The following is a 25,841-nucleotide window of genomic DNA, read 5'->3' on the forward strand; positions in this document are numbered from 1 at the left end:
GGTCTGTGTTACACACGCAAAATATCTGCCCCACTAAAAAAATGAACAAGACAGGCAGACCTATCAAAAAAATGCCTCCCCAAACAAATGTGCCCCCCTGACCCACAAATGGCATGAGGGATGCCAACTCCCTCCCTCCTGCCATTGGTGCTCCCCCGAATACCGCGATCCAAAATATGGCAGGAGGGATGCTGACCCCCTCCTGATATCATGACGACTCCCGACTTCCCTCCCAAACAAACAGCAGGAGGGATGCTGACTCCCTCCTGTTACCGGACGTGGGTGAATGTCCCGTCCCCATCCCCCTCCCCCATACCTTAAACATTGGGAGCAGGAAGAGTGCTTAGTCCCTTCTGCTCCATACACATCCAGTCTTCGGGAGCAGGAGGAACCGCAAAATCCTCATGCTCCTCTCCTCTGCCCGGCCCGCGACGCAATGCCAGCCTTAGGCCCCACCCTAGTGCATCATCTTTTGCATGGAGAGAGGTCTAGGTCCCTTATGAGCCCGGGGCACCTGAGCTACTCTCTTGGGAGGGGGCTGAAGCGCCTGAGCCTGTGTACATAACTGGCCACCGAGTACCATAGGAGGTCAGGGGTTACAAAAATATTTACAACATTGAGAAAACAAATTTGGCATTGTTTTGACAAAGAAAATGTTCAGATCTTATTTCAGTCACTAGTACTATCCCAAATAGATTATTGCAATGTCCTTTATGTAGGATGCAAAGAAAATACTGTATACAAAAAATATTACAAACCATTCAAAATGCAGCAGCCAGACTTATTTTCTCTGCAACTAAATATGATGAAGTGACATCCCTATACCTCGAACTACAGTTGCTCCCCTTAGAAGCAAGGTGCATTTTTAAATTATGTACACTGACCTTTTTAATTTTTCATGGCGAAATACCAGACCACATATTGAATTTATTAGAAATTCCACTGAATGACAAATACAACCTGATCAGCAACCATATGAGAATAAGATTCCCAAATCTTAAAGGAATCAAATATAAAACTATTCACTCTACAACCTTTCCATGCCTAGCAGCAAAATGGTGAAATCCTTTACCAGCACAATTAAGGAACACCCCTTCCTACTAACACTTTTGTAAAGGCCTATAAACCTATTTGGAAAATATCTTACTACCCCACATAAACAAAAGATTACGACCAAAAGAAACCAAACAAGACACGAACTGTCTCTCCCATCTTGATAGATGATCAAACTTTCTACATACCCATCACCGCACAAACCAGAAAAGTGACGCTCATACCAGAACTCAAGATTACAACACCAGATATGGAAAATTTTCTCTCCAAACCATATACCCTAATCGTACGCCTACAGGAACACAAACCGAGATATCTATGTCATGAATTCTAATGAAATCATGTAAATCCTGGACATAGCCAGATTCTTCTAAATTGTAAATCACATTGAATTTCTTCTAGGGCATATTAGTGATCCATAAATATTAATGTAATGAAGATGTCCCCAGTCATGGTCCATGGGCTCATCATGCCACTGGGGCTTGTGCGCATATCAGAAGTTGAAAGCTATGCCATCGGTAGTTTCACTACCAGCAGGGCTTCTCAAGGAGGACAGATTTCAGCAGAGATATCAGACTAATGATGTACCACCCATCTGGGCAGCAGCAGATGGACAGTGTTGGAGGCGGAGGATTGCGTTTAATGCAACAATGACGACAACATCAAATTTATACTGCGCAGAAGAAAGGCCCGGCAATCTGCTTCTGTATTCTGCCACAAAAACTTGATGATGTGATCATCAAGTCGCTAGGATTCGAATACAAGTCAATGGCACCTAACAACAACAACAATGAAGATGCACACTTTGGAGGAAAGGAGAGTGTGAGCCTGCCAGGACAGATAGGAAAAAATGCTTGAGTACCTGAATGTACACCAAGTAGGTTATGAGTGGTATATAAATTAAAAAATTAAAAAAGAGGTATTAGTATACAAACATACCTTTTCCAGAGCAGGGAAAGTGGTAGAACTAGAGGTCATAAATTTAGAATGTGGGGGGAGGAGGGGGTTGACTCAGGAATAACATCAGGAAGTACTTTTTCACAAGGAGGGTGGTAAATGTCTCATAAGTTTCTCCACAATATGTTTCTGTTTTAGTTGATGGTATTTACACTGAACTGATGTTCTTTCCCAAGTTCCCTGTAGAACATTTATTTCAGGTAGTTAAATCATACTTCTTTTGTATGTATGTGCACTGGAAAATAGTGGTGAGGGGAGTCTAGGTAATTATAAACAAAGACTTCCTTTGAATACGGTAGCTCTATCAATAAAAAAGAGTGGCCTTGGTTTACTATCTTTACACCAATTTGTGGAGCCTTGTCATTTAAGGCATATACATGATTGGTTTCTCACTTCATCTTATTTTTCTTGGACTCCAGTGGAACTTTGTTTTTGGAAGCCTTTTCATTTGTAGTTACCTTTTGAATCCTACTAGATTGGAATCTGCTGTCCTGAAGAACCCTTATTACTTTTTGCTGGCCCCTTTAAGAGTTACTTGGTGTCAAATTTGTAATAAATTGTCAATTAATTTTCAAATCACTCCCAGGATAAGCCTGATCAACCAAGCAAAAATCAAGAGAAATACGGTTCCAAGCTTACACGGCTCCCACACTCCTCCCACTTTTCTCCCCACAACATCACCCCTGCAAACTACCAATCCCTGACCACTGTTGCCCGACGAGCACTACACCATGGCCTGGCCAAACACTCAACAATGCGTAGCACTGCTCCTACTCTACCTGATCACCATTAGGTTCTGCAATACAGACCTTCCTAACGCATCCCCCATCCCTATCCACTTCACCCTATACCGCTCGGTAAAATCCAAAACCCCTACTTTCACTCTACATTCCACACAAGACCACCCAAACACTAATCTGCCCCCCAACCCCCCCCCCCACAAATCGGCCAAGCCTCGCTTAAAAAAACCAAGATCACTAAAAAAACTCGCCTACTCTCACTACTCCTCAATCGATCACACCAACCACCAGATCCTACTAGGCTTCTACCTAAATATCAGATCAATGAAGAACAAATCTATTCTGATTAAAGATTGGCTGATCGAAACTAACCCGGACTTTGTCCTACTCGCGGAAACCTGGTTGCAATCAGATAAGGATATCATCATCAAAGACTGTCTACCCCCAGGATTCAAGATTCTCTCCCTAGCCAGAACATGGGGAAGAGGAGGAGGACTAGCAATAATCTTTCGAGACCAGCTAAACTGCGCCATACTCAATACAATATCCTCTCCCAACTCAGAAATACTAACCATCTCTCTCTCCTCAAAATCCCTGGCCTCCTCCCTAACTATCACTCTATTCTACATCCCTCCAAAAAAATGGACCCTGGCCAAGGAGGACTTCGCGGAATCCATATTATCTAACTCTTTAACAAGTCCTTACAACCTACTATGCGGAAACATTAACATCCACCTTGAGCAAACAGACCTACCAGAAAGCTCGGATTTTTGGTCACTGCTCGCCCAATTAGGCTACTCCAAATCCCCCCCAATCAAAACCCACCAAAGAGGTCATCAGTTAGACCTGGTGACTTTCTCCTCCAAGGAACAGTCCAACCCCAAATTCTATTGGAAACAAGGCAACTGGACAGACTCTCTTTGGTCTGATCACAGACTTTGTACCTTCTCCATAGGATGCCAACATAAACCCTCTAAAAGCAGCAAAACAAGAACCATCAAAACCCACACCACCAGAGGAAGGATAGACCCAGTGGAATTCTGGTCCCGCTTTGAAATAATCACTAATCAAACCGAAGAAATGGATCAACTCATGACCTCCTGGATCAAGGACAGTACTAACATACTAAACGAGATTGCCCCCATTAAAACCCGCAGAATTAGAACCACAAATCAGAAGGGATGGTTTGATTCAGAACTGCTACTATTAAAGAAGGATCTCAGAAAAGCAGAAAGATTATGGCAAAAATCCGGAACCCAAGAACACAGACTGGCCTGGAGACTTAAACTAAAAAATTACAAAAACCTCACTAAGGAAAAAAGAAAAAATTTCTACTCTCACAAAATCGGTAACATTAAAACCAACAGTAGCAACCTCTTTAAACTGGTTAACGACCTATACAACATTGAGACTATCACAAACATCCATGAAGAATCCACTTTAATTGCCAAAACCCTAGAAGACTTCTTCAACACCAAGATTCAAAAATTAAGTTTAACATTACCTACCAGGACCAATCCCCTCGAGCTGTTCCCCATTCTCCCAGACTCCGATATATCTAACCCAGACCCAGGGTCCAGAACAAACCTAAGCTGGAAACAATTCACAACAATTGACTGGCAAACCTTTAATACTTACTACAACAAATATACATACTCCTTCTGCAAGTTGGACACATGCCCCCAAACATCATGAAAACTGCCCCAACCCACTTCAAAGCCAACATGATGACATGGGTTAACTTTCTACTATCCACAGGAAACTTCCCACCAGAGCAAGGTCATATTTTAATTACCCCAATCATAAAAAACGTGAAAGAACCACCAAACTCCCCATCTAACTACAGACCGATCGCAAGCATCCCCCTATTCACCAAAATAGCAGAAGGGGTGGTAAAGGCAGAATTCTCCGCATACCTGGAAAAATTCAACATCCTAAGTGACTACCAATCAGGCTTCCGCGCAGACCATAGCACCGAAACCATCATAGCCGCCCACCCCCACCCGCGTCAGAGGTTACATCGGGCCCGGGCTCCCCCTATAAGAAGAAGGGAGCCAGGGCACGAGGTAAACCTCGGCAGCGTTTTTGTTTTTGTTCTTCTTGTATTGCAGGAGCGGAGAGGCAGAGGGGAAGGCAGGAGGAAACAGCCAGAGCAGGCTGTTAGACCGGGGTCGCGGCGAGAGTTAGCTCCACCCACCCCCACCCGCGTCAGAGGTTACATCGGGCCCGGGCACCCCCTATAAGAAGAAGGGAGCCAGGGCACGAGGTAAACCTCGGCAGCGTTTTTGTTTTTGTTCTTCTTGTATTGCAGGAGCGGAGAGGCAGAGGGGAAGGCAGGAGGAAACAGCCAGAGCAGGCTGTTAGACCGGGGTCGCGGCGAGAGTTAGCTCCGCCCACCCCCACCCGCGTCAGAGGTTACATCGGGCCCGGGCTCCCCCTATAAGAAGAAGGGAGCCAGGGCACGAGGTAAACCTCGGCAGCGTTTTTGTTTTTGTTCTTCTTGTATTGCAGGAGCGGAGAGGCAGAGGGGAAGGCAGGAGGAAACAGCCAGAGCAGGCTGTTAGACCGGGGTCGCGGCGAGAGTTAGCTCCGCCCACCCCCACCCGCGTCAGAGGTTACATCGGGCCCGGGCTCCCCCTATAAGAAGAAGGGAGCCAGGGCACGAGGTAAACCTCGGCAGCGTTTTTGTTTTTGTTCTTCTTGTATTGCAGGAGCGGAGAGGCAGAGGGGAAGAGCCCACAGATATAATTGTTGCCCTATAAGCTCTCCAAGGTGCTATATACAATCGACAAATAAATTTGTAACCCATTTCAAAAAATGAAATGTCACGTAATAAATCATATAATAATTGCAAAAAATGCTTAACATGAGCACCTTGTAAATTTATTTGTACCTCAATATTCCAATCAGAGACCACTTTATCATAATCTATAGAATGAGAAAATTCCAACATTGAATACCTAAAATATTGAGCCTCTAACTCAGTGATTCCCAACCCTGTCCTGGAGGAACACCAGGCCAATCGGGTTTTCAGGCTAGCCCTAATGAATATGCATGAAGCAAATTTGCATGCCTATCACTTCCATCATATGCAAATCTCTCTCATGCATATTCATTAGGGCTAGCCTGAAAACCCGATTGGCCTGGTGTTCCTCCAGGACAGGGTTGGGAATCACTGAGTTAGAGGCTCAATATTTTAGGTATTCAATGTTGGAATTTTCTCATTCTATAGATTATGATAAAGTGGTCTCTGATTGGAATATTGAGGTACAAATAAATTTACAAGGTGCTCATGTTAAGCATTTTTTGCAATTATTATATGATTTATTACGTGACATTTCATTTTTTGAAATGGGTTACAAATTTATTTGTCGATTGTATATAGCACCTTGGAGAGCTTATAGGGCAACAATTATATCTGTGGGCTCTTGTTTGAAATGTAATCACCTGTGGGTGGGGTTTATGCCGCCTGGGCCAATCCGGCCCCATTCTGGACCCGGCTGGCCTGCCGGATGGGCAGGCTTGGCACCAGTCCGTCTGGCCAACATTAAAGGTACTGGGAAGGGGGGTGGGGGTGGAGGAGTCATGGGGTCGGCCGGGGGGGGCACGGGTCAGCGGTGGGGGCGATTGGGGGTTCTGGGGGGGGTGGTCATTGGGGGGAGGGGGGTTGTATCGAGGGCAGGAGGGCCTGGGATCCCTCCTGCCCGTATTATAGTGGGGGGTGGGGGGTAGGGGGTCGCCAAGGCCAGGAAGGCTTGGGCTCCCTCCTGGCCCAATCCATTAGGGGGGTTGCCGGGGCCAGGAGAGCTTGGGCTCTCTCCTGGCCCGTTCCTTTCAGAGGGGGGGTCGCCGGGGCCAGGAGAGCTTGGGTTCTCTCCTGGCCTGTTCCTTTCGGAGAGGGGGGTTCAGGGGCCATGAGAGCTTGGGCTCCCTCTTGCCCCGATGTTGCCGTGGGGGTCGCGGTTGGACGGGGCAAGAGGGCTTGAACTCCCTCTTGCCCTAATGTTGTCGGGAGGTCGCAGTTGGACGGGGCAAGAGGGCTTGAGCTCCCTCTTGCCCCGATGTTGTCAGGGGGGTCGCAGTTGGACAGGGCAAGAGGGTTTGAGCTCCCTCTTGCCCCGATGTTGTCGGGGGGGGGTCGCGGTTGGACGGAGCAAGAGGGCTTGAGCTCCCTCTTGCCCCGATGTTGTCAGGGGGGGGTCGCGGTTCGACATGGCAGGAGGGCTTGGGCACCCTCCTGCCTGGATCGTTGTGGGGGGGGGGGGGTTATGTAACCGGTGTCGTTTTTGACAGACACCGGTTACAGAATCTAGCTTTTAGGCGAAGGACTGGCTCCTCCTTCGCCTAAAAGCCCTTCTGTTGGATGTTTGGGGCTTAGGCGTTTTTTTGGTTCATTATGGGCAAAAAGTGTAGACTTCGTGGGGGTGTACTTGTAGACGTAGTGGTGATCTGAGCGTTTAGTAGAGGCAGGCCATAATCAAAACAAGGACGTTTGTTTTGGTTATGGACACTTTTCCTGCTTCTGCTTTGAACGTTTAAGGACTTAGGCCAAAAGGGGACTTATATGTTGTTTTTTTATTATGCCCCTCCACGTCTATTTCTGATTGGGAGATGAAGCAAGGAAGATTATTTCTTATGATTTGGCAACCTTTTTTAAATACATTGACACCTACTGCACGAAGTTGTGTTTTAATGAGTAGATCATAAATTTATTTATTTATTTAATATGCAGTCTTGAGAAGGGGAATGGGGGGGCGGGTTGGGAGAGGGTAATAGTTAAATAATCTTTCTTTTATTCTAATTGTATTTGAAACAAAGTTTATACCATTAATATATGAATTGTTTACTTTTGAATTTATACTTATATGTCATACATGATTGTAGTTATTCATTTATATATTGTACACTGTATTTATCTAATAAAAAATAATTTAAATAATAAAGGCATACAATGTCATAACCTAATAGAGACTGGTTCTGTTGATTTATAAACCAAGCAAAATAAAATAAATAAATAAAGGCAGGCGATACAAGTCCATTAGTACAATCGGCATAAAACCAGCATTGCCTCAAGCCCATCCTTATGGCATGTACTCTATTTGCACTCACCAGGTGCAAAATTATTTGGCAGTCAGCCAATTAGTAGTTGCATCCTAATGCCTCCCCTTCTTAATGAATCTGCTTATGATATTCTTCGTTATTCTTCAGATTACATATGTTAATTTATTTCCACATTAAAACTTTGTATACTAGTGATTGAGGATTTACTCCTTGTAATGCTATCATCCTTGGAATTTATTTATTTAATTCATTCATTTTCTATCCCATTTTTTCCAAAGAGCTCAGAACAGATTACAGGTTAAATTGAAGATAAACTTAACTGTCCATTCTGTGGTATTTATTTTTTGGAGAATGCTGAAGCTCTTCATTTTCTCTACTCCAGGCTCATTCTTTGACCCCACCTTCTACCTCAGCCGGTCTACTTCCAATGTCATCAGCTCTATTGTCTTTGGGAATCGATTTGAGTATGAGGACAAGGAATTCCTTACGTTGCTTAAACTTCTAAATCAGTTTGCAAAGCTGTTTGACTCACCACTGTCACAGGTAAAAGATTTATTTATTTTCTTACAGCATTATAACAACAAACAAAGAAAGAAAAATCAGAACCATGGTCCAACCCCTGCGGAGTACCCCAAAGATCACCTCTGTCTCCCACACTCTTCAACTTATACATTGCTTCCATCAGCTCCTACTGAAGTGAAAGGCTACTACTTTTCCTTACTGGGAGTGTCCGATGTGATGGAAAAAAACCCAAAAATAAAAATCAACAAGATTACATTGTATATTCCAAAGGAAATAAAGTTTTATTCTAGTAATAAGTATTATAGCAGCATTTGTCAAATCAGAAATAAATCAGTTTGAACATATACAATGGAGATAAAAAAAACCTCATACGAACAATGGCAGCATCTGTAAGCATGGCGTAGTCTCTATAAGGAATCTCTGCCACAGCATGGGGGTTTTATACAGAAAGTATCTTTTTCTCAGATCCTTCCCCTGGCTGGGAATAGAGATAAACCAAATGCCTATCTAACCCTCTCTTAGTCCACGCCTTCATTCTTTCCTGGGAGGCCCTGGACAGGCATAGCTTCTAGAACTTTCTTCTTCTTGAAGTTTCCATTCTTCACATGGGTACAGCATCAACAACTTCATTCTCACAAAAAATTCGCCGTTCTCCTTCAATTCGACCTCTCTGCAGTCTTTGACGTTGTCCATCATGACATTATAATCTTCCAACTCTCCGAGATAGGCATTAGCTCCACAGTCCTTGACTGGTTCTCGAACTTCTTACGTTCTCGCTCTTACACCGTTACCAAGAATGGCACCTCATCCTCCCCATGGAAACCGACATGTGGAGTCCCACAAGGTTCCCCCCTATCTCCTATCCTCTTCAACATTTATATGTCCTCCCTGAATCTCCTCCACCTACCCCCCTTAGAAATACTTTACACTTACGCCGACGATATCCTGGTCCTCCTCGAGACCGACGCGAACTCACCAATCTCGCAGCAAACATCTCCTCATGCATAACCAACCTTCAATCCTGGGCCCTCACTGTACAAATGAAACTGAATGAGTCCAAAACGAAACAACTTTGGCTCGGCCCTAAACTTGACCAACTACCCACCTCCATCCCATTGTCCACAGGCTCCTCTCTACAGTTGGAGTTCTCTAACAAAGTTCTGGGCATCACCATAGACTCCTCACTATCCTTCAACGACCACCTCAACTCCCTGATAAAAAAATGCTTTTGCAGCCTTCACATGCTGAGGAAAGTGAGGTCCTGCTTCCACCAAAAACACTTTGCCGTCCTCGTACAATCCATCATCCTCCCCAGATTGGATTATTGCAATTCCATTTACCTAAGCTTAACAAAGAAAAGCCTCCATAGACTCCAACTAATCCAGAACACCGCGGCTAAGCTTATCTTCTCAAAAAGTAAATTTGACCATGTCTCACCGCTCCTGTCCAAGCTCCACTGGCTTCCTGTTATCTCCAGGATCCACTTTAAATGTGCCTGCCTAACCTTCAAGATCCTCCACGGCATCCTTCCTCCTCTTATTCCTCTATCCTGGAATTTTTCAAATCCAATTTCCACTAGATCCACGCAAAAACTAAAATTATCCTACCCCTCCTTAAAAGGCATCTCCCTCGTTGGTAAACTTGGGTCCTCCCTCCCCTTCAGAATCGCTCAGCTCTGGAATAGTCTCTCCTCCCCTCTCCGCAACTTGAGCTCCCTTCTACTATTCCGTAAGCATCTGAAGACCTGGCTCTTCTCCAAAATGTAACCCCTTCCCCCCCTGGTACTCTTAGACCTAACTTCTCTTCTTACTTACTTATATAATTCCATTGGAGTTCCGTTCTTTCCCAAACCATGTAAACCGTGTCGAGCTCCACTTGTGGAGATGATGCGGTATATAAACCCAAGATTTAGTTTAGTTTAGCATCACTTTATCAGTTCTTAGGTTCCCGGATGATGGAGTGTCTCGCTGACTTGCATTTTCCTTTCAGTACTGTTCATTGTCTTTCCAGCACTGGTTGGTGTCCTTGAGAATACACACTGACATGCCACACATTAGCATCTCAGCATCTGAACTGAAACCAGTTTGCACAAGCCCGTGACTTCAGCAAAATATAGGAATGGGTCTCACAACCTATAAAAGTCTCCCATAGGCTCCTGTCATCTATCTCACTACCTAGATAAACTAGGCCTAACCTCCTACAACTATGCAGATGACATCACCATTCTCCTTCCCTTCGACCAACCAGCGCCCTCCATGGTAGGCACAATACACAGAACACTTGAAACAGTAGCAACATGGATGAAAGAACACAAACTAAAGCTTAACCCTGACAAAACAAACTTCATCCTCCTAGAAAACAGCAAAACCCCAACATTGACAAATCTAGTAATAAACTCGATCTCATACCCCATTCAACCCACGCTAAAACTCCTTGGAGTGCTGATAGACAGAAGCTGTACCATGCAACCACAAATCAACAAAATAAAAAAAATAATTCCTAATTATGAGAAACCTAAGACAAGTTTGAAAATTCTTCAACAGAAAATAATTCCAACTCGTGGTACAATCACTAATTCTAGGCCTAATAGACTACTGCAACATACTATATTCCCCCTGCCCAGCAACCACGATAAAACAACTACAAACAATACAAAACACAGCCCTAAGAATTATCTATTCACTGAAAAAATACGACCACATCACAGAGGCATACTACGACTCACACTGGCTCCCAATACAAGCCAGAGTACACTTCAAATTCCACTCCCTATTTAAAGCTATAAACTGAGACAGCCCAGCCTACTGGAACAATCGTCTAATTCAATCCACCTCAAGTAGATACAGGAGAACCCACACACTATTCACACACCCACCAATCAAAAATGTCAAACGAAGAAAACTGTATGACAACCTACTGGCCACCAGAGTAGCGAAACTAGACAGACAACTTACCAATCTGCTGATTTCGATCAGACTACAAAACCTTCAAAAAAGAAACAAAAACCCTACTCTTCAAAAAATACATAAAACCAATATAATACAACCATACATGTCCCAAGCTTCACCTGCAATACTATCTACTCCTTAGCACATTAGAAAATGTTCAGCCTGGTCTTCGGGACATTTGGAGCATTGAGATTAAGCATCAAATTACTGCGTCTCAATGGCCACGAATTTGGTCTTGGAGGATGAGATGTATAGTGTCTGCATCTATGAGACAAACTTGGTTTTTTCTGTTACATAGAGCATTTTAGACCCCAGTTTGTTTACAGAAGTTAAATAGCTCTAAGTCAAATAGATGCTGGCACTGTCATCTCGAAGCTGGGACATTAGATCATTTATTATTCTATTGTCCATTGATTCTTGCTTTTTGGAAATCAATATGGGGGGTCAAATAAATTGCATGTTGGAAAATCCAGTGGCATTATCGTATGATACTGTGCTGTTTGACATGTCAATGAGGGCTAAGAGCCAAATATCATTGGATGGCTCCTTGCACGTCTGGCCAGCAGGCCCGCCTCCGTCCAAATGAGGCGGGCCTGCCCCTCCCCTGCCCAATCAACAGGATCCTAGGGCCTGATTGGCCCAAGCGCCTAAGGCCCCTCCTATAGCGGGAGGGTCCTTAGGCGCCTGGACTAATCATGCCCTAGGATCCTGTGGGTTGGGCAGGGGAGGGGCGGGCCTACCTCATTTGGACAGAGACAGGCCTGCTGGCCGAACATGCGAGGAGCCGTCCAGTCCAACTTGAAAGTAAGACCAAGGGGGAATTCCGAGGTGGGGGGATTTGTTGGGGGGGTCGGGCAGGAGAGGTTGGGCACCCTCCTGTCGGCGATCTTAGGGGGGGCTGTTGGGGGAGCCGGCAGGAGGGGTTGGGTACCCTCCTGCCACGATCATCGGGAGGGCCCTTTGGGGTCAGCAGGAGGGGTTGGGTACCCTCCTGCCACGATCAGCAGGAGGGCCCTTGGGGGATCGGCAGGAGGGGTTGGGTACCATCCTACCGTGATCATCAGGGAGGCGGGTTCTGTCGGCAGGAAGGGCTGAGCACCTTCCTGCCAGCGATCGTTGGGGGGGCAGGTTCTGTCAGCAGGAGTGGTTGGGCACCCTCCTGCCACGATCATCGGGAGGGCCGTTTGGGGGTTGGCATGAGGGGTTGGGTACTCTCCTGCCACGATCATCAGGAGGGCCCTTGGGGGGTCGGCAGGAGGGGTTGGGTACCCCCTCCTACCGTGATCATCAGGGGGGCGGGTTCTGTCGGCAGGAAGGGCTGAGCACCTTCCTGCCAGTGATCGTTGGGGGGGCAGGTTCTGTCGGCAGGAGTGGTTGGGCACCCTCCTGCCACGATCGCTGGGGGGAGGGGAGACTTGCGGCTGTAGCCACAGCTGTTATTCTAATCACGGCAAAGAGATCCTTGCTGCGATTAGGTACAGCGGCCACATCTAGTTACCATGTAGGCCAGCATTTTGATAGCCTACATTGTTAGCGTCTCCCGTTCTGCTAGGGAGATGCGTAAGGCTGCCTAGGTTCACTTAAGGCTACCGCCCAGCTTTAGACGAGCTTAGGCGGGCTTGCGGGCCTCTCTAGGCTCCCTGGAGGCACCTTCAATATAGGCGGCCTGCCTGGGGAACATTTTTTTTAGAAAAAGTGCCTCCCGATTGGCTGATTTGACAGCTGTAGGACGCCTACAGCTGCCTACAATTGGGAACACTTTGCAGAATCAGGGCCTTTGTGCTTTCAATAACTTAAAGTGCTTAGTGTAATAAATATTTCAATGGGAAAAGAACCAGCACCTATCTCAGTTTTTGCCAGCTCTTCTCTAGCTCGTACTAGTAGCTTTGTTCCTGGCCCTACGGGACCCGTTTCGCCAAATTATTGGCTTCTTCGGGGGTCTTGTGATACTCAATAAATTCACTTATAAGCAATCATATAAAAACAATATAAGAGACTACTCACTAAACAGCTATGCTTCCGTTCTGAAGCAAAAAATGACGCTGGCGATTAGCAAACGCCACGCATGCGCTCTTAAACTCTCTGATGTCATTCTTATTTTCGCTCATGCGTCATTCAATAATTGCTTAATAATTCATAATTTAAAAACTACGTAATGATTTATAATTTAGAAAAGAGATTTATAATTTAGAAAAACAAATTATAATTTAGAAAAAAGAACACCAATCCACTGATGTATTAAGTCCCGCTGATTTTAAGGTACCAAGTTTAAAAATCCAACATGATTCGCGCTGATGTAGCTTTCTTTGCCTGTCTCCACCCCGAATGTTCGGAATTTCTTTATCAATGCAGAAACATTCAAGATCAGAGAATTTATGTTTCATGTGTGTGCAATGTTCTACTAAGTGGGCATTTTGTTTTTCACATTTCAGGCTCGATTTATGTTATATCATCTTTGTCTTGAATGGATATGTGGACATCCCCACATACCCGATAGATGGTAAAAAATATGTGATTAAACACTTTTTGACTTGTACTTTTGATCACATCATCTACATAATAGCATGTCCCTGAAAGAAATGGTATGTGGGGATGTCCACATGTCCATTCAAGACGAGGATGACAGAACATAAATCGAGCCTGAAATGTGAAAAACAGAATGCCCCCTTAGTAGAACATTGCACACAGATAAAACACAAATTCTCTGATCTTCAATGTTTCTGTATTGATAAAGAAATTCTGAACATTCGGGGTGGAGACAGGCAAAGAAAGCTACTTCAACGCAAATCACATTGGATTTTTAAACTTGGTACCTTATAACCAGCGGGACTTAATACATCAGTGGATTAGTGTTCTTTTTTCTAAATTATAATTTGTTTTTCTAAATAATAAATCTCTTTTCTAAATTATAAATCATTAAGAAGTTTGTATAGATTCCTGCTCCGGCTTATCCTTCATTGATTTCTTCAGAGACTGAGGCTCAGGTTTATGGCGCTTACCAACTTTGGAGCGCGCCATCGCAGGTAAAAAGATCTTAGAAAAGTGTGCAGTTGATTGAATTATTGTCTTTAAACAATAACCCAATGTTTTATTTGATTTTTGTCTGAAGTTACCGGAGCCCTACAAATTATGCTGCCATCACTTATTGCGCCCTCTAGCGCCCTCCTCCCCCCCCCCCCCCCCCCCGTTGTTTATTGTTTTAATAGATAAAAACAAACCATAAAACAGTAGAACTGGCTGTGATCTGTGGATGATAGCTTGAGGATGAACACAACGATTTTGATATTTTTTTTAGTAAGCTTGTGGTGACTGCTGTGGTTGCTCCTGATGCTGGATGGGGATTCTGAGACAGGAAGAATGGTTGAGTAATTATTGCAAGAAACTATTAACCATAGAGTTCTAAGACTCATGAGTTTAAAGCTAGATCTGCCCCTAACTCTATGTGCAACCTGGGATGAATAACTTTTTCTCCCTGTATACCCACCAACTGGCGTGATGAAGCTGCAATAAAAACTTTTTTTTCCATAATCTCCTGGTAGGATATCACACAGGAAAAAATGCAAATCTTTGCAGCCAGTCTCTGCATCTCTACAGGTGACTTTTTTTCTATTTCTGAAATGTTACATTTTAATATTAGAAAAGGTATAAGGGAAAGGCCACTAAGCTTACAAAGTACATGTATTCGTACTTCTGTGCACTGAAAAACTGTCTAAACCTGGACTATTTACATTAGACAACTGTTTAAGAGCAATTAATTATGCCATTTACAATGCAATGTTGCACATGCCAAATTTATCTTCTGTTTAATGGGTTACTTGAAATGCAGGGGCAGCACTCAAAAGCCATTTTGGGGAGAGGAGGTAGTGTGTGGGGGGGAGAGGAAGGAAGAGTATTGGTCATCATGTAATAGAAATATCTAGATGCTAGACCATCAGCATAGTTTAACGTAGGGTGAATGTAGAGTGGTTCATGAGCAGTTCTTGAGCACTCTACGGCCCTGATTGATTAAAGCCCTGATTGATTAACATAGTAACATAGTAGATGACGGCAGATAAAGACCCGAATGGTCCATCCAGTCTGCCCAACCTGATTCAATTTAAATTTTTTTTTTTATTTTTTTTTTCTTCTTAGCTATTTCTGGGCGAGAATCCAAAGCTTTACCCGGTACTGTGCTTGGGTTCCAACTGCCGAAATCTCTGTTAAGACTTACTCCAGCCCATCTACACCCTCCCAGCCATTGAAGCCCTCCCCTGCCCATCCTCCTCCAAACGGCCATACACAGACGCAGACCGTACAAGTCTGCCCAGTAACTGGCCTAGTTCAATCTTTAATATTATTTTCTGATTCTAAATCTTCTGTGTTCATCCCACGCTTCTTTGAACTCAGTCATAGTTTTACTCTCCACCACCTCTCTCGGGAGCGCATTCCAGGCATCCACCACCCTCTCCGTAAAATGTAGAATTTCCTAACATTGCCCCTGAATCTACCACCCCTCAACCTCAAATTATGTCCTCTGGTTTTACCATTTTCCTTTCTCTGGAAAAGATTTTGTTCTACGTTAATACCCTTTAAGTATTTGAACGTCTGAATCATATCTCCCCTGTCCCTCCTTTCCTCTAGGGTATACATATTCAGGGCTTCCAGTCTCTCCTCATACGTCTTCTGGCGCAAGCCTCCTATCATTTTCGTCGCCCTCCTCTGGACCACCTCAAGTCTTCTTACGTCTTTCGCCAGATACGGTCTCCAAAACTGAACACAATACTCCAAGTGGGGCCTCACCAATGACCTGTACAGGGGCATCAACACCTTCTTCCTTCTACTGACTACGCCTCTCTTTATACAGCCCAGAATCCTTCTGGCAGCAGCCACTGCCTTGTCACACTGTTTTTTTGCCTTTAGATCTTCGGACACTATCACCCCAAGGTCCCTCTCCCCGTCCGTGCATATCAGCTTCTTTCCTCCCAGCATATACGGTTCCTTCCTATTATTAATCTCCAAATGCATTACTCTGCATTTCTTTGCATTGAATTTTAGTTGCCAGGCATTAGACCATTCCTCTAACTTTTGCAGATCCTTTTTCATATTTTCCACTCCCTCTTCGGTGTCTACTCTGTTACAAATCTTGGTATCATCTGCAAAAAGGCACACTTTTCCTTCTAACCCTTCAGCAATGTCACTTACATACATATTGAACAGGATTGGCCCCAGCACCGAACCCTGAGGGACTCCACTAGTCACCTTTCCTTCCTTCGAGCGACTTCCATTAACCACCACCCTCTGGCGTCTGTCCGACAGCCAGTTTCTGACCCAGTTCACCACTTTGGGTCCTAACTTCAGCCCTTCAAGTTTGTTCAACAGCCTCCTATGAGGAACTGTATCAAAGGCTTTGCTGAAATCCAAGTAAATTACATCTAGCATATGTCCTCGATCCAGCTCTCTGGTCACCCAATCAAAAAATTCAATCAGGTTCGTTTGGCACGATTTACCTTTTGTAAAGCCATGTTGCCTCGGATCCTGTAACCCATTAGATTCAAGGAAATACATTATCCTTTCTTTCAGCAACACTTCCATTATTTTTCCAACAACTGAAGTGAGGCTCACCGGCCTGTAGTTTCCTGCTTCATCCCTGTGACCACTTTTATGAATAGGGACCATATCCGCTCTCCTCCAATCCCCAGGAATCACTCCCGTCTCCAGAGATTTGTTGAACAAGTCTTTAATAGGACTCGCCAGAACCTCTCTGAGCTCCCTTAGTATCCTGGGATGGATCCCGTCTGGTCCCATCGCTTTGTCCACCTTCAGTTTTTCAAGTTGCTCATAAACACCCTCCTCCGTGAACGGCGCAGAATCTACTCCATTTTCTCGTGTAACTTTGCCAGACAATCTCGGTCCTTCTTTAGGATTTTCTTCTGTAAACACAGAACAGAAGTATTTGTTTAGCACATTTGCTTTCTCCTCATCACTCTCCACATATTTGTTCCCAGCATCTTTTAGCCTAGCAATTCCATTTTTTATCTTCCTCCTTTCACTAATATATCTGAAAAAATATAAAGTCAGTGACGATTGCTGCTAACCGACCCGATTCACAAAAACGGCCCACCGCCTGTTTTTTCCCTCAATCGCCCATTTTCTGATCCGGCCATGCAAATTTGTAAAACCCCATGCAAAATAGCCAAGTGATTCATTCACTAACATTTGTTTGGCTATTTTGCATCCTAAAACCCGACTGCTGTAGACCTGTTGGTAACTGTGTTATCGACAGGTCTGCCGTTTTTTTGACAGGTCTGACTGTTTTGGTTTTTTTTTCCCATGGCACAGATATTTTGCATGTATTACATACGCAAAATATCTGCCCCATAAAAAAAATGAGAAAAAAACCCCAGGCAGACCTATCAAAAACCGGCTCCCCCACCCCACAAATGCAGGAGGGATGCCCACTCCATCCTGCCACCCAACACATCCCCCACCATGCTGAAAAATATGGCAGGATGGATGCCATCGGCCACTCATTACCCCCCCCCCACCCCGCCTGCCCGCCGGCTAAACAACCCTGTACTGAACACCCCCGTGCCAAAATAGCAGGAGGGATGCCCACTCCCTACTACCAGTCAGGTCTCATCGCTGCCGCCCCCCTCCCTCTCCCCGTACCTTTAATTGGGAGCAGGAGGGGTGCTCAGTCCCTCCTGCTCCTTCGCCAATACAGCCAGAGACATTCAACTATTTGTACAGTGAACTGACAAGTCAGGTCCTCTCAGCAGTCACAAACTTAAACAGTTTATTATGTGGGGAGAGAGAGGGCACAGAAGCATAGAAATATGAAGGCAGATAAAAACCATATGGCCTTCCTAGTTCAAGTTTCAAGTTTATTTAAAATTTGGTCTCTTGTTTAATTAATGTCTAAGCGGTGTACAATGAAAAATAAAAGTTTAAAAATAAGGGATATCACATACTAATTCACAGACTAGGTCAAAACATTATTCTATATGTGGTAAGGGAGGAGGCGGGAAAACAATAATTAATAGGATAGAATTACATAAAGGGAGAGTACATTAGGATGGGGATGAGCTCTTCATGTGAAATTGTAGATGATGGAAAAAGACTATGGGCTCCTTTTATGAAGCCATGTTAGTGGCTTTAGCACATGTGACTTTTCATCACGCGCTAACCCCCTTGCTAGCCGAAAAACAACCACCTACTCAAGAGGAGGCGGTAGCGGCTAGCGTAGTTTAGCATGCTATTACGTACGTTAAACCGCTAACGCGCCTTCGTAAAAGGAGCCCCATGATTCTGAATGTTATAAGTTGTATGCATCTTTAAACAAAAAAATTTTCAGATTGGATTTAAATTTGTATAAAGAAGATTCTTCTTGAAGGATTGATGGTAACGAGTTCCATAGAGTGGGTACTATTACAGAGAAAATCATTTTGTGTGTAGTGTCATAAAATAAATGGCGTAAAGAAAGAATAGTTAAGAGATGTTGATTACTTGAGGAGCTATAAGGAATGATTAATCTTTAAATCCTGGAGTATGCAAAAGTTTTGTTTTAAATGCGAGAAGTAAAATTTGGTAGGTAATTCTGTGAGAAAGTGGTAACCAGTGAGCTTTTATCAAAAGAAGAGTCACATTGTCAATTTTTTTTGCTTTAAATATGAGTTTAATGGCCACATCTTAGTTCTTTCTGATTGATGCCTTGATATAGGGTGTTGTAGTATTCTAGGTGAGTCTGCCTAACCTTACCACCTACTATCCCCTCCTCTTCCTTAGAGATTTAACATACTTCTTTCAAGCTTTCTTGAATTCAGATACACTTTTTGTCTCTACCATCTCCACTGGGAAGCCATTCCATGCATTCACCATTTTTCTGTATAAAAGTATTTTCTGAGGTTACATCTAAGTCTGTTCCATTTCACCTTCATCCTATGCCCCTCATTCCAGAGTTTCCTTTCAATTGAAAGAGACTCGCCTGATGTGCATTTATGCCATGTAGGTATTTAAACATCTCTATCATATCTCCCCTCTCCCACATTTTCTCCAAAGCATACATGTAGAGATCTCTCTTCATATGGGGGTGTGTGGCACAGTGGTTAGAGTTACAGCCACAGCACCCTAAAGTTCTAGGTTCAAATCCTATGCTGCTCCTTGTGACCCTGGGCAAGTCACTTCATCTTCCATTGCCCCAAGTATATTAGGTAGAGTGCGAGCCCACCAGGACAGATAAGGAAAGATGCTTGAGTACCTGAATGTAAATCACTTAGGCTATAAATGGTATATACATTCTAAAAATAAATAAATATGCTTTATGACAAAGACCACCAACTCCATCCTGTTTATATAATTTTGAAGGTGTGGTCTCCAGAATTGTACACAATATTCTAAATGAAGACTCACCAGAATCTCATACAGGGGCATCAATGCCTCCTTTTTTTTACTGGCCATTCTATTCTTTGTTCACCCGAGTATCTTTCTAGCTTTCGCCATCACCATTCTAACCTGTTTGGCCACCTTAAGATCATCACATGCTATCACATCCAAGTCCTGTTCCTTTTTTCATGCACCAAAGATCTTCACTCTCTAAACTGTACCATTCCCTTGGGTTTTTTCAGCCCAAATGTATGATCTTGTATTTCTTAGCATTAAATATTAACTGCCAAATTATGGATCATTCTTTAAGCTTCACTAGGTCTTTCCTCATATTACCCAAATCATCAGGGTTGTCTACTCTATTGCAGATTTTTATATCATCCTCAAAGAGGCTTACCAGACAATCTTTCAGCTATGGGTTGGGGTGGGAAAGGGGCAGGGGAGGGAGGGATGAGAGGTACAGAGGGGTTGGAGGAGAGAAAGAGAGGAGAGAAGCTAGATCTTGGGGAGGGAAGAGAGAGTGAGAGACTTGGAATATCTCAAACCCACCCTCTCTATCCATATTGGCTCTTTGTAAATCTTTAGTCAAACATTTATGACAAAATGGCTCTTTTACTTTAAAAACATTGCCAACCCCTGCCCTAAGCTGACCCTTCCAGGAACCCCCCCCCCCAAATGCTTCTGATATGAGAGTAGTTCACATTCATACAATATCTGAGCCACCTCAGCTTTATCCGCATATCCAAGTATTTTTGATTTGGAAATAATGAAACTCCTCACTAATTATCTCACAGTTCCACAGCTTCCTCACATAGAGCCTGACAGTGCTATATATCAGGAATACTGACTGGAAACACTAGAGAGATGCATGGGGACATAAATCAAACCCATCCCCACCTGTCCCCGCTGGAAATTGAATATTTCCCTACCTGTCCCTGCTGGAATCAAATTCATCCCTACAAGTAATCTCTTCCATCCCCACCCTTCCCCATAAATTTCAGAAGTAGTTATTTCATTTAATTATGCTACTGAATTAAAGGCTCTGGTAGAGACTCATTTACAAATAAGTACGGACACTTTATTGATTTGGAAATATTAATTGGGAATAATACATACTTTGTTAATGGGTCTCTGCCAGAGCTTCTAATGTAAATATAAGAACATAAGATTTGCCACTGTTGGGTCAGACCAGTGGTCCATCGTGCCCAGCAGTCTGCTCACATGGCAACCCCTAGGTCAAAAACCAGTGCCCTATTTGAGTCTAGCCTTACCTGCATATGTTCTGTTCCAGCAGGAACTTATCCAACTGCTTCTTGAATCTTTGAAGGGTGTTTTCCCCTATAACAGCCGCAGGAAGAGCGTTCCAGATTTCTACCACTCTCTGGGTGAAGAAGAACTTCCTTACATTTGTATGGATTCTATTCCCTTTTAACTTTAGTGAGTGCCCTCTGGTTTTCTTTACCTCGAAGAGGGTGAACAATCTCTCTTTCTCTACTAAGTCTCTTTCTCTTTCTCTACTTTTTATTTTATCCCCTCCCTTGCTGCAAAGGGAGTGGGGAAAGACAGAGGGGGGGGGGGAATCCAAGGTGCATCTCTTCCACCCCCTCTACTGCCACATCCAACATTTCTCCCACCCTCTTCCCCTGTATCATGTGCAGCATCTTTCGTCCTTGTCCGCCAGCCCCATGCCCAACATTTTTCCTTCTATCACTCCTCTCCACCACCATGTCAAACATTCCTCCCTCTTGCATATATTTCAATCTGTCCCACTGTTCCCTCTCCACCACTATATCCAATTTTCTTCCTCTCATCTCTCTCTTCCCCTTGCATCTAACTCTTCTCCTTCCCTATACCTAACAATTAATTCTCCTCTTTCTTCCATTCCTCATGTGCACCTTCTCTCTTTCCCTTTCACTCATATACCCATGCCCAACAATTCTCTCTTTCTATTCCCTCCCCCTTTCATCTTATATCTCAAGTTCGTTACCCCTTCTTCTCTCCCTTCTATGTCCCAAGTTCATGCCCCCCTCCCTCCTTCCTTCCAGCCTTTGTCCCAAGTTTGTGCCCTGCCAGGTCCCAATGCACTCCCTCATTTGTTCCAAGTTCATGTCCCCTCTCTCTCCCTTCTTTGTCCCAATAGTTTTTTTTTCTCTCTCTCTCCCTCCCAACCTTCCTTCTGTGGCCCAAGTACTTCATGCCCCTCTCCAGTGAGAGTGTACAGAACCGTTCAGGTGGCCCACCTCCTTCCTGCCTTCCAGTCACACTTGCTTCTTCGGAGAGGCTGTGGGCAGTGGTTCCTACACTCTGCAAATGGCTGATCCAGAAGCCTTTCCTCTGATGTCAGCTCTGATGTCGAAAGGAAGACTTCTGGGTCAGCTGCAGGGAGCATGCAGGGAGCACTGCATGCGGCTTTGTGGAGGGGCAGGTGTGGCTGGAGGGCAGGAAGAAAGAGGCGCTGCTCTTATACTTGTAAGAGCCCTTCAAGGTGCCTCCATCTCCATGGGATCCCCACGAATTCAGGGGAGAACCCCGCAGGATCCCATGCAGCTCTCTACTCTGCACTACAGAACCTCTCAGAATTTCAAGACAAGAGATTGCTCTTAACGTTTTAGACCTTCAGTTCTCAAAAGAACATTTAGCTTTCAAAAAACAGTTTCAGATTCTCCAAATTTCATATAACTGTGTATACTGGTCAAGGATTAAGCAGATTAGCAATCAGAAAAGACTGCATGAATGAACTCCAGCATTTAAATAGCTGAACACCATATTAAATTCAGAACATTCGCCTTAAACATCAATAATACTGTGTGGTCTTACACAGTGAAGGGATTAAAACTCTCTAGCTCCTAGTACCCTGAGCAACAGAAGTCACAAAAATCCAGTTTAAATTCTGAAACATGCTTTAAAAGTTATTACTTTTCTTTTGAAATATAACTCCAAATTTAATTAGAAATCTCAATAAATCATGAGAACCAACAGGTATCATAAGTTCTCACAAAACTCACAACTCACAAAACCTCAGCTGTATTCTGTTTACAGCTTTCTTAGTACACACCTTAGCTGAACATCCCATTAACATAACATAATATAACAACAAATTTCTAGACTGCATAACCATAAGTTCTATGCGGTTTACAAAAGATTATACTAAAGAAAAAACAAATAGGTTTTATGAAGAGGTTTAATCTGTAGCATTTCTCGGCAGCGGGAGAGATGCCCAATCTTTCCTACCCAACCAACACATGCCTCGGCCGTGGGAGAGATGCCGTGGGAGAGACTGCTAGAAAGCTCACAAAAGACCTTGGTAAGTCATTTTGATAATCCGCCACTAAAATATGTGCTCGTTATATCAGCTGGAAGCAGTTTTTGTTTTGAGAATCTGGCTCTCAGCTCACTGGCTCAGGAACCTGACATAGCCTAGAGGAAGTAATTCACCCTCTCTAGCCTCTACCCCATCCACTGAAACTGCAACCTTATTTACAACTCTCCCAAAACCTTCTCATAAGAACCTAAGACCATAAGAATTGCCGCTGCTAGGTCAGACCAGTGGTCCATTATGACCAGCAGTCCACTCACACCGCAGCCCTCTGGTCAAAGACCAGTGCCCTGAGACTAGCCCTACCTGCGTACGTTCCGGTTCAGCAGGAACTTGTCTAACTTTGTCTTGAATCCCTGGAGGGTATTTTCCTCTATGACAGCCTCCGGAAGAGCGTTCCAGTTTTCTACCACTCTATGGGTGAAGAAGAACTTCCTTATGTTTGTCCGGAATCTATCCCCTTTCAATTTTAGAGAGTGCCCTCTCGTTCTCCTTACCTTGGAGAGGGTGAACAACCTATCCTTATCCACTAAGTCTATTTATTCACTTCAGTACCTTGAATGTTTCAATCATGTCCCCTCTCAATCTCCTCTGTTCAAGGGAGAAGAGGCCGAGTTTCTCTAATTTTTCACTGTACGGTAACTCCTCCAGCCCCTTAACCATCTTAGTTGCTCTTCTCTGGACCCTTTCGAATAGTACCATGCCCTTCTTCATATACGGCAACCAGTGCTGGATGCAGTACTCCAGGTGAGGGCGCACCATGGCCCGGTACAGTGGCATGATAACCTTCTCCGATCTGTTCATGATCCCCTTCTTTATCATTCCTAGCATTCTGTTCGCCCTTTTCGCCGTCACCGCACATTGCGTGGACGGCTTCATCAACTTGCCAATCAGAACTCCCAAGTCTCTTTCCTGGGAGGTCTCTCCAAGTACCGCCCCAGACATCCTGTATTCGTGCATGAGATTTTTGTTCCCGACATGCATCACTTTACACTTATCCATGTTGAATTTCATCTACCATATCGATGCCCATTCCTCGAGCCTGATTATGTCACGTTGCAGATCTTCGCAATCCCCCTGTCTTCAATACTGTGAACAACTTTGTATCGTCCGCAAATTTAATCACCTCACTTGTCATACCTATGTCCAGATCGTTTATAAAGATGTTGAAGAGCACGGGTCCAAGCACTGAGCCCTGCGGCACCCCACTGGTGACGATCTTCCAGTCCAAGTATTGTCCATTTACCCCCACTCTCTGTTTCCTATGCTCCAGTCAGTTTTTAATCCACATGAGTATTTCACCCTTGATTCCATGGCTTGCAATTTTCTGAAGTAGTCGTTCATGCGGAACACCTTCTGAAAATCCAGATATACAATATCGACCGGGTCACCCTTGTCTATCTGCTTGTTTACTCCCTCGAAAAAGTGCAGCAAGTTTGTCAAACAAGATCTGCCTTTGCTGAAACCATGCTGGCTGGTCCTCATCAGATTGTGTCTGTCAAAGTGATCAATGATCCTTTATCAGTGCCTCTACCATATTTCCCGGTATCGAGGTCAGGCTCACCGGTCTGTAGTTTTCCGGGTCTCCCCTCAAACCTTTTTTGAAGATTGGCATAACATTCGCCACCTTCCAGTCCTCCGGAAACTTTCCCAATTTGATTGACAGATTGGCTATTAGCTGAAGCAGTTCAGCTATAGTCCCTTTTAGTTCCTTGATGACCCTCGGATGGATACCATCTGGTCCCGGGGATTTATCGCTCTTAAGCCTATCAATCTGCCTGCATACCTCTTCTAGACTGACCGTTAACCCTGTTAGTTTCCTGTTTTTGTTTCCAGCATATAGGCTGATGGGTTCTGGTATGCTGTGTATATCCTTTTCGGTAAATATAGACGCAAAAATGTGTTCAATTTGTCGGCAATTGCTTTGTCCTCCTTTAGCGCTCCCGTTATTCCTTGGTCATCCAACGGTCCCACCGCTTCCTTCACGGGTCGTTTTCCCTTAATATATCGAAAGAACGGCTTGAAGTTTTTCACCTCCTTGGCTATTTTCTCCTCATAGTCTCTTTTGGTCCCTTTTATCGCCTTATGGCACCTGCGTTGATGTTGTTTGTGCTTATTCCAATTTTCGTCAGTTTTTGACCTTTTCCATTCCTTAAATGAAGTTTTTTTTGTCTCTGATTGCTGATTTATCTTTGATTCTCAGTTATATCCTGCACATATTGAAAATGTCATTACCATTCAAACATGTAAAAAAATAAAGTTCAAATTAAAAAAAAGTGAAAATCCCCTTAGTATGTGCCTTGTGACAGACTTTGGGACAAATTTATCCAGTCTTCACTCACCTCTGTAAGAAACTCACTACAGAAACTTTCAAAAAAATCATACATCCTGGACATATGTCCTTCATATCTGTTAAGAACTATCTCAGCTAAAGGCATTTCTTGGCTAGCTACTTTCATAAATTTGAGACTATGAGATGCAGGGCACTATCCTGTGGATATCTCAGAGATTGCTCTTATTTCCATAGCTGCAGTTCTAGATCTTACAAAAGTTGACAATTATCATCTTAAAGCTGGTATCCCTTGGTTTGCTAAGCTATTGGAGTTTGAAGTTTATGAACAACTATCTAAGTATGTAATAAATTGCAATGTTTTGCATCCTAGCCAGCATGGCTTTTGTGCTCTCCAAAGTACGGAAACACTATTGTTAACTTTGGTAGCAGACATTACAACCTCTCTCAGTAAAAGCCTCCCTCCAGGCCCGATTTAAACTTCCCCCGGTCTACCGTCGCTGCTCCTCTGCTTACCTCCCTTACGCTAATCGTGCCCAGAAGCCTTCTTCCCGATGTGAATTCTGACGTTGGAGAGGACATTCCGGGCCAGC

The 25,841-nt window shown here is 44.0% G+C and overlaps 1 protein-coding gene across 1 annotated transcript in view; it reads left to right on the forward strand.

Annotated features, from left to right (window-relative positions):
* LOC117364898 (cytochrome P450 2F2-like) overlaps window positions 1–25,841 on the forward strand; it is a 180,354-nt gene that overhangs the window by 79,915 nt on the left and 74,598 nt on the right. The window contains exon 6 of the mRNA XM_033954631.1: window positions 8,194–8,354. Coding sequence (XP_033810522.1) covers window positions 8,194–8,354 — 161 coding nt within the window. The remainder of the gene's footprint in view (window positions 1–8,193; window positions 8,355–25,841) is intronic.

Source organism: Geotrypetes seraphini, chromosome 8 (genome assembly GCF_902459505.1).
Source record: "Geotrypetes seraphini chromosome 8, aGeoSer1.1, whole genome shotgun sequence".
Lineage (NCBI taxonomy): Eukaryota > Metazoa > Chordata > Amphibia > Gymnophiona > Dermophiidae > Geotrypetes > Geotrypetes seraphini.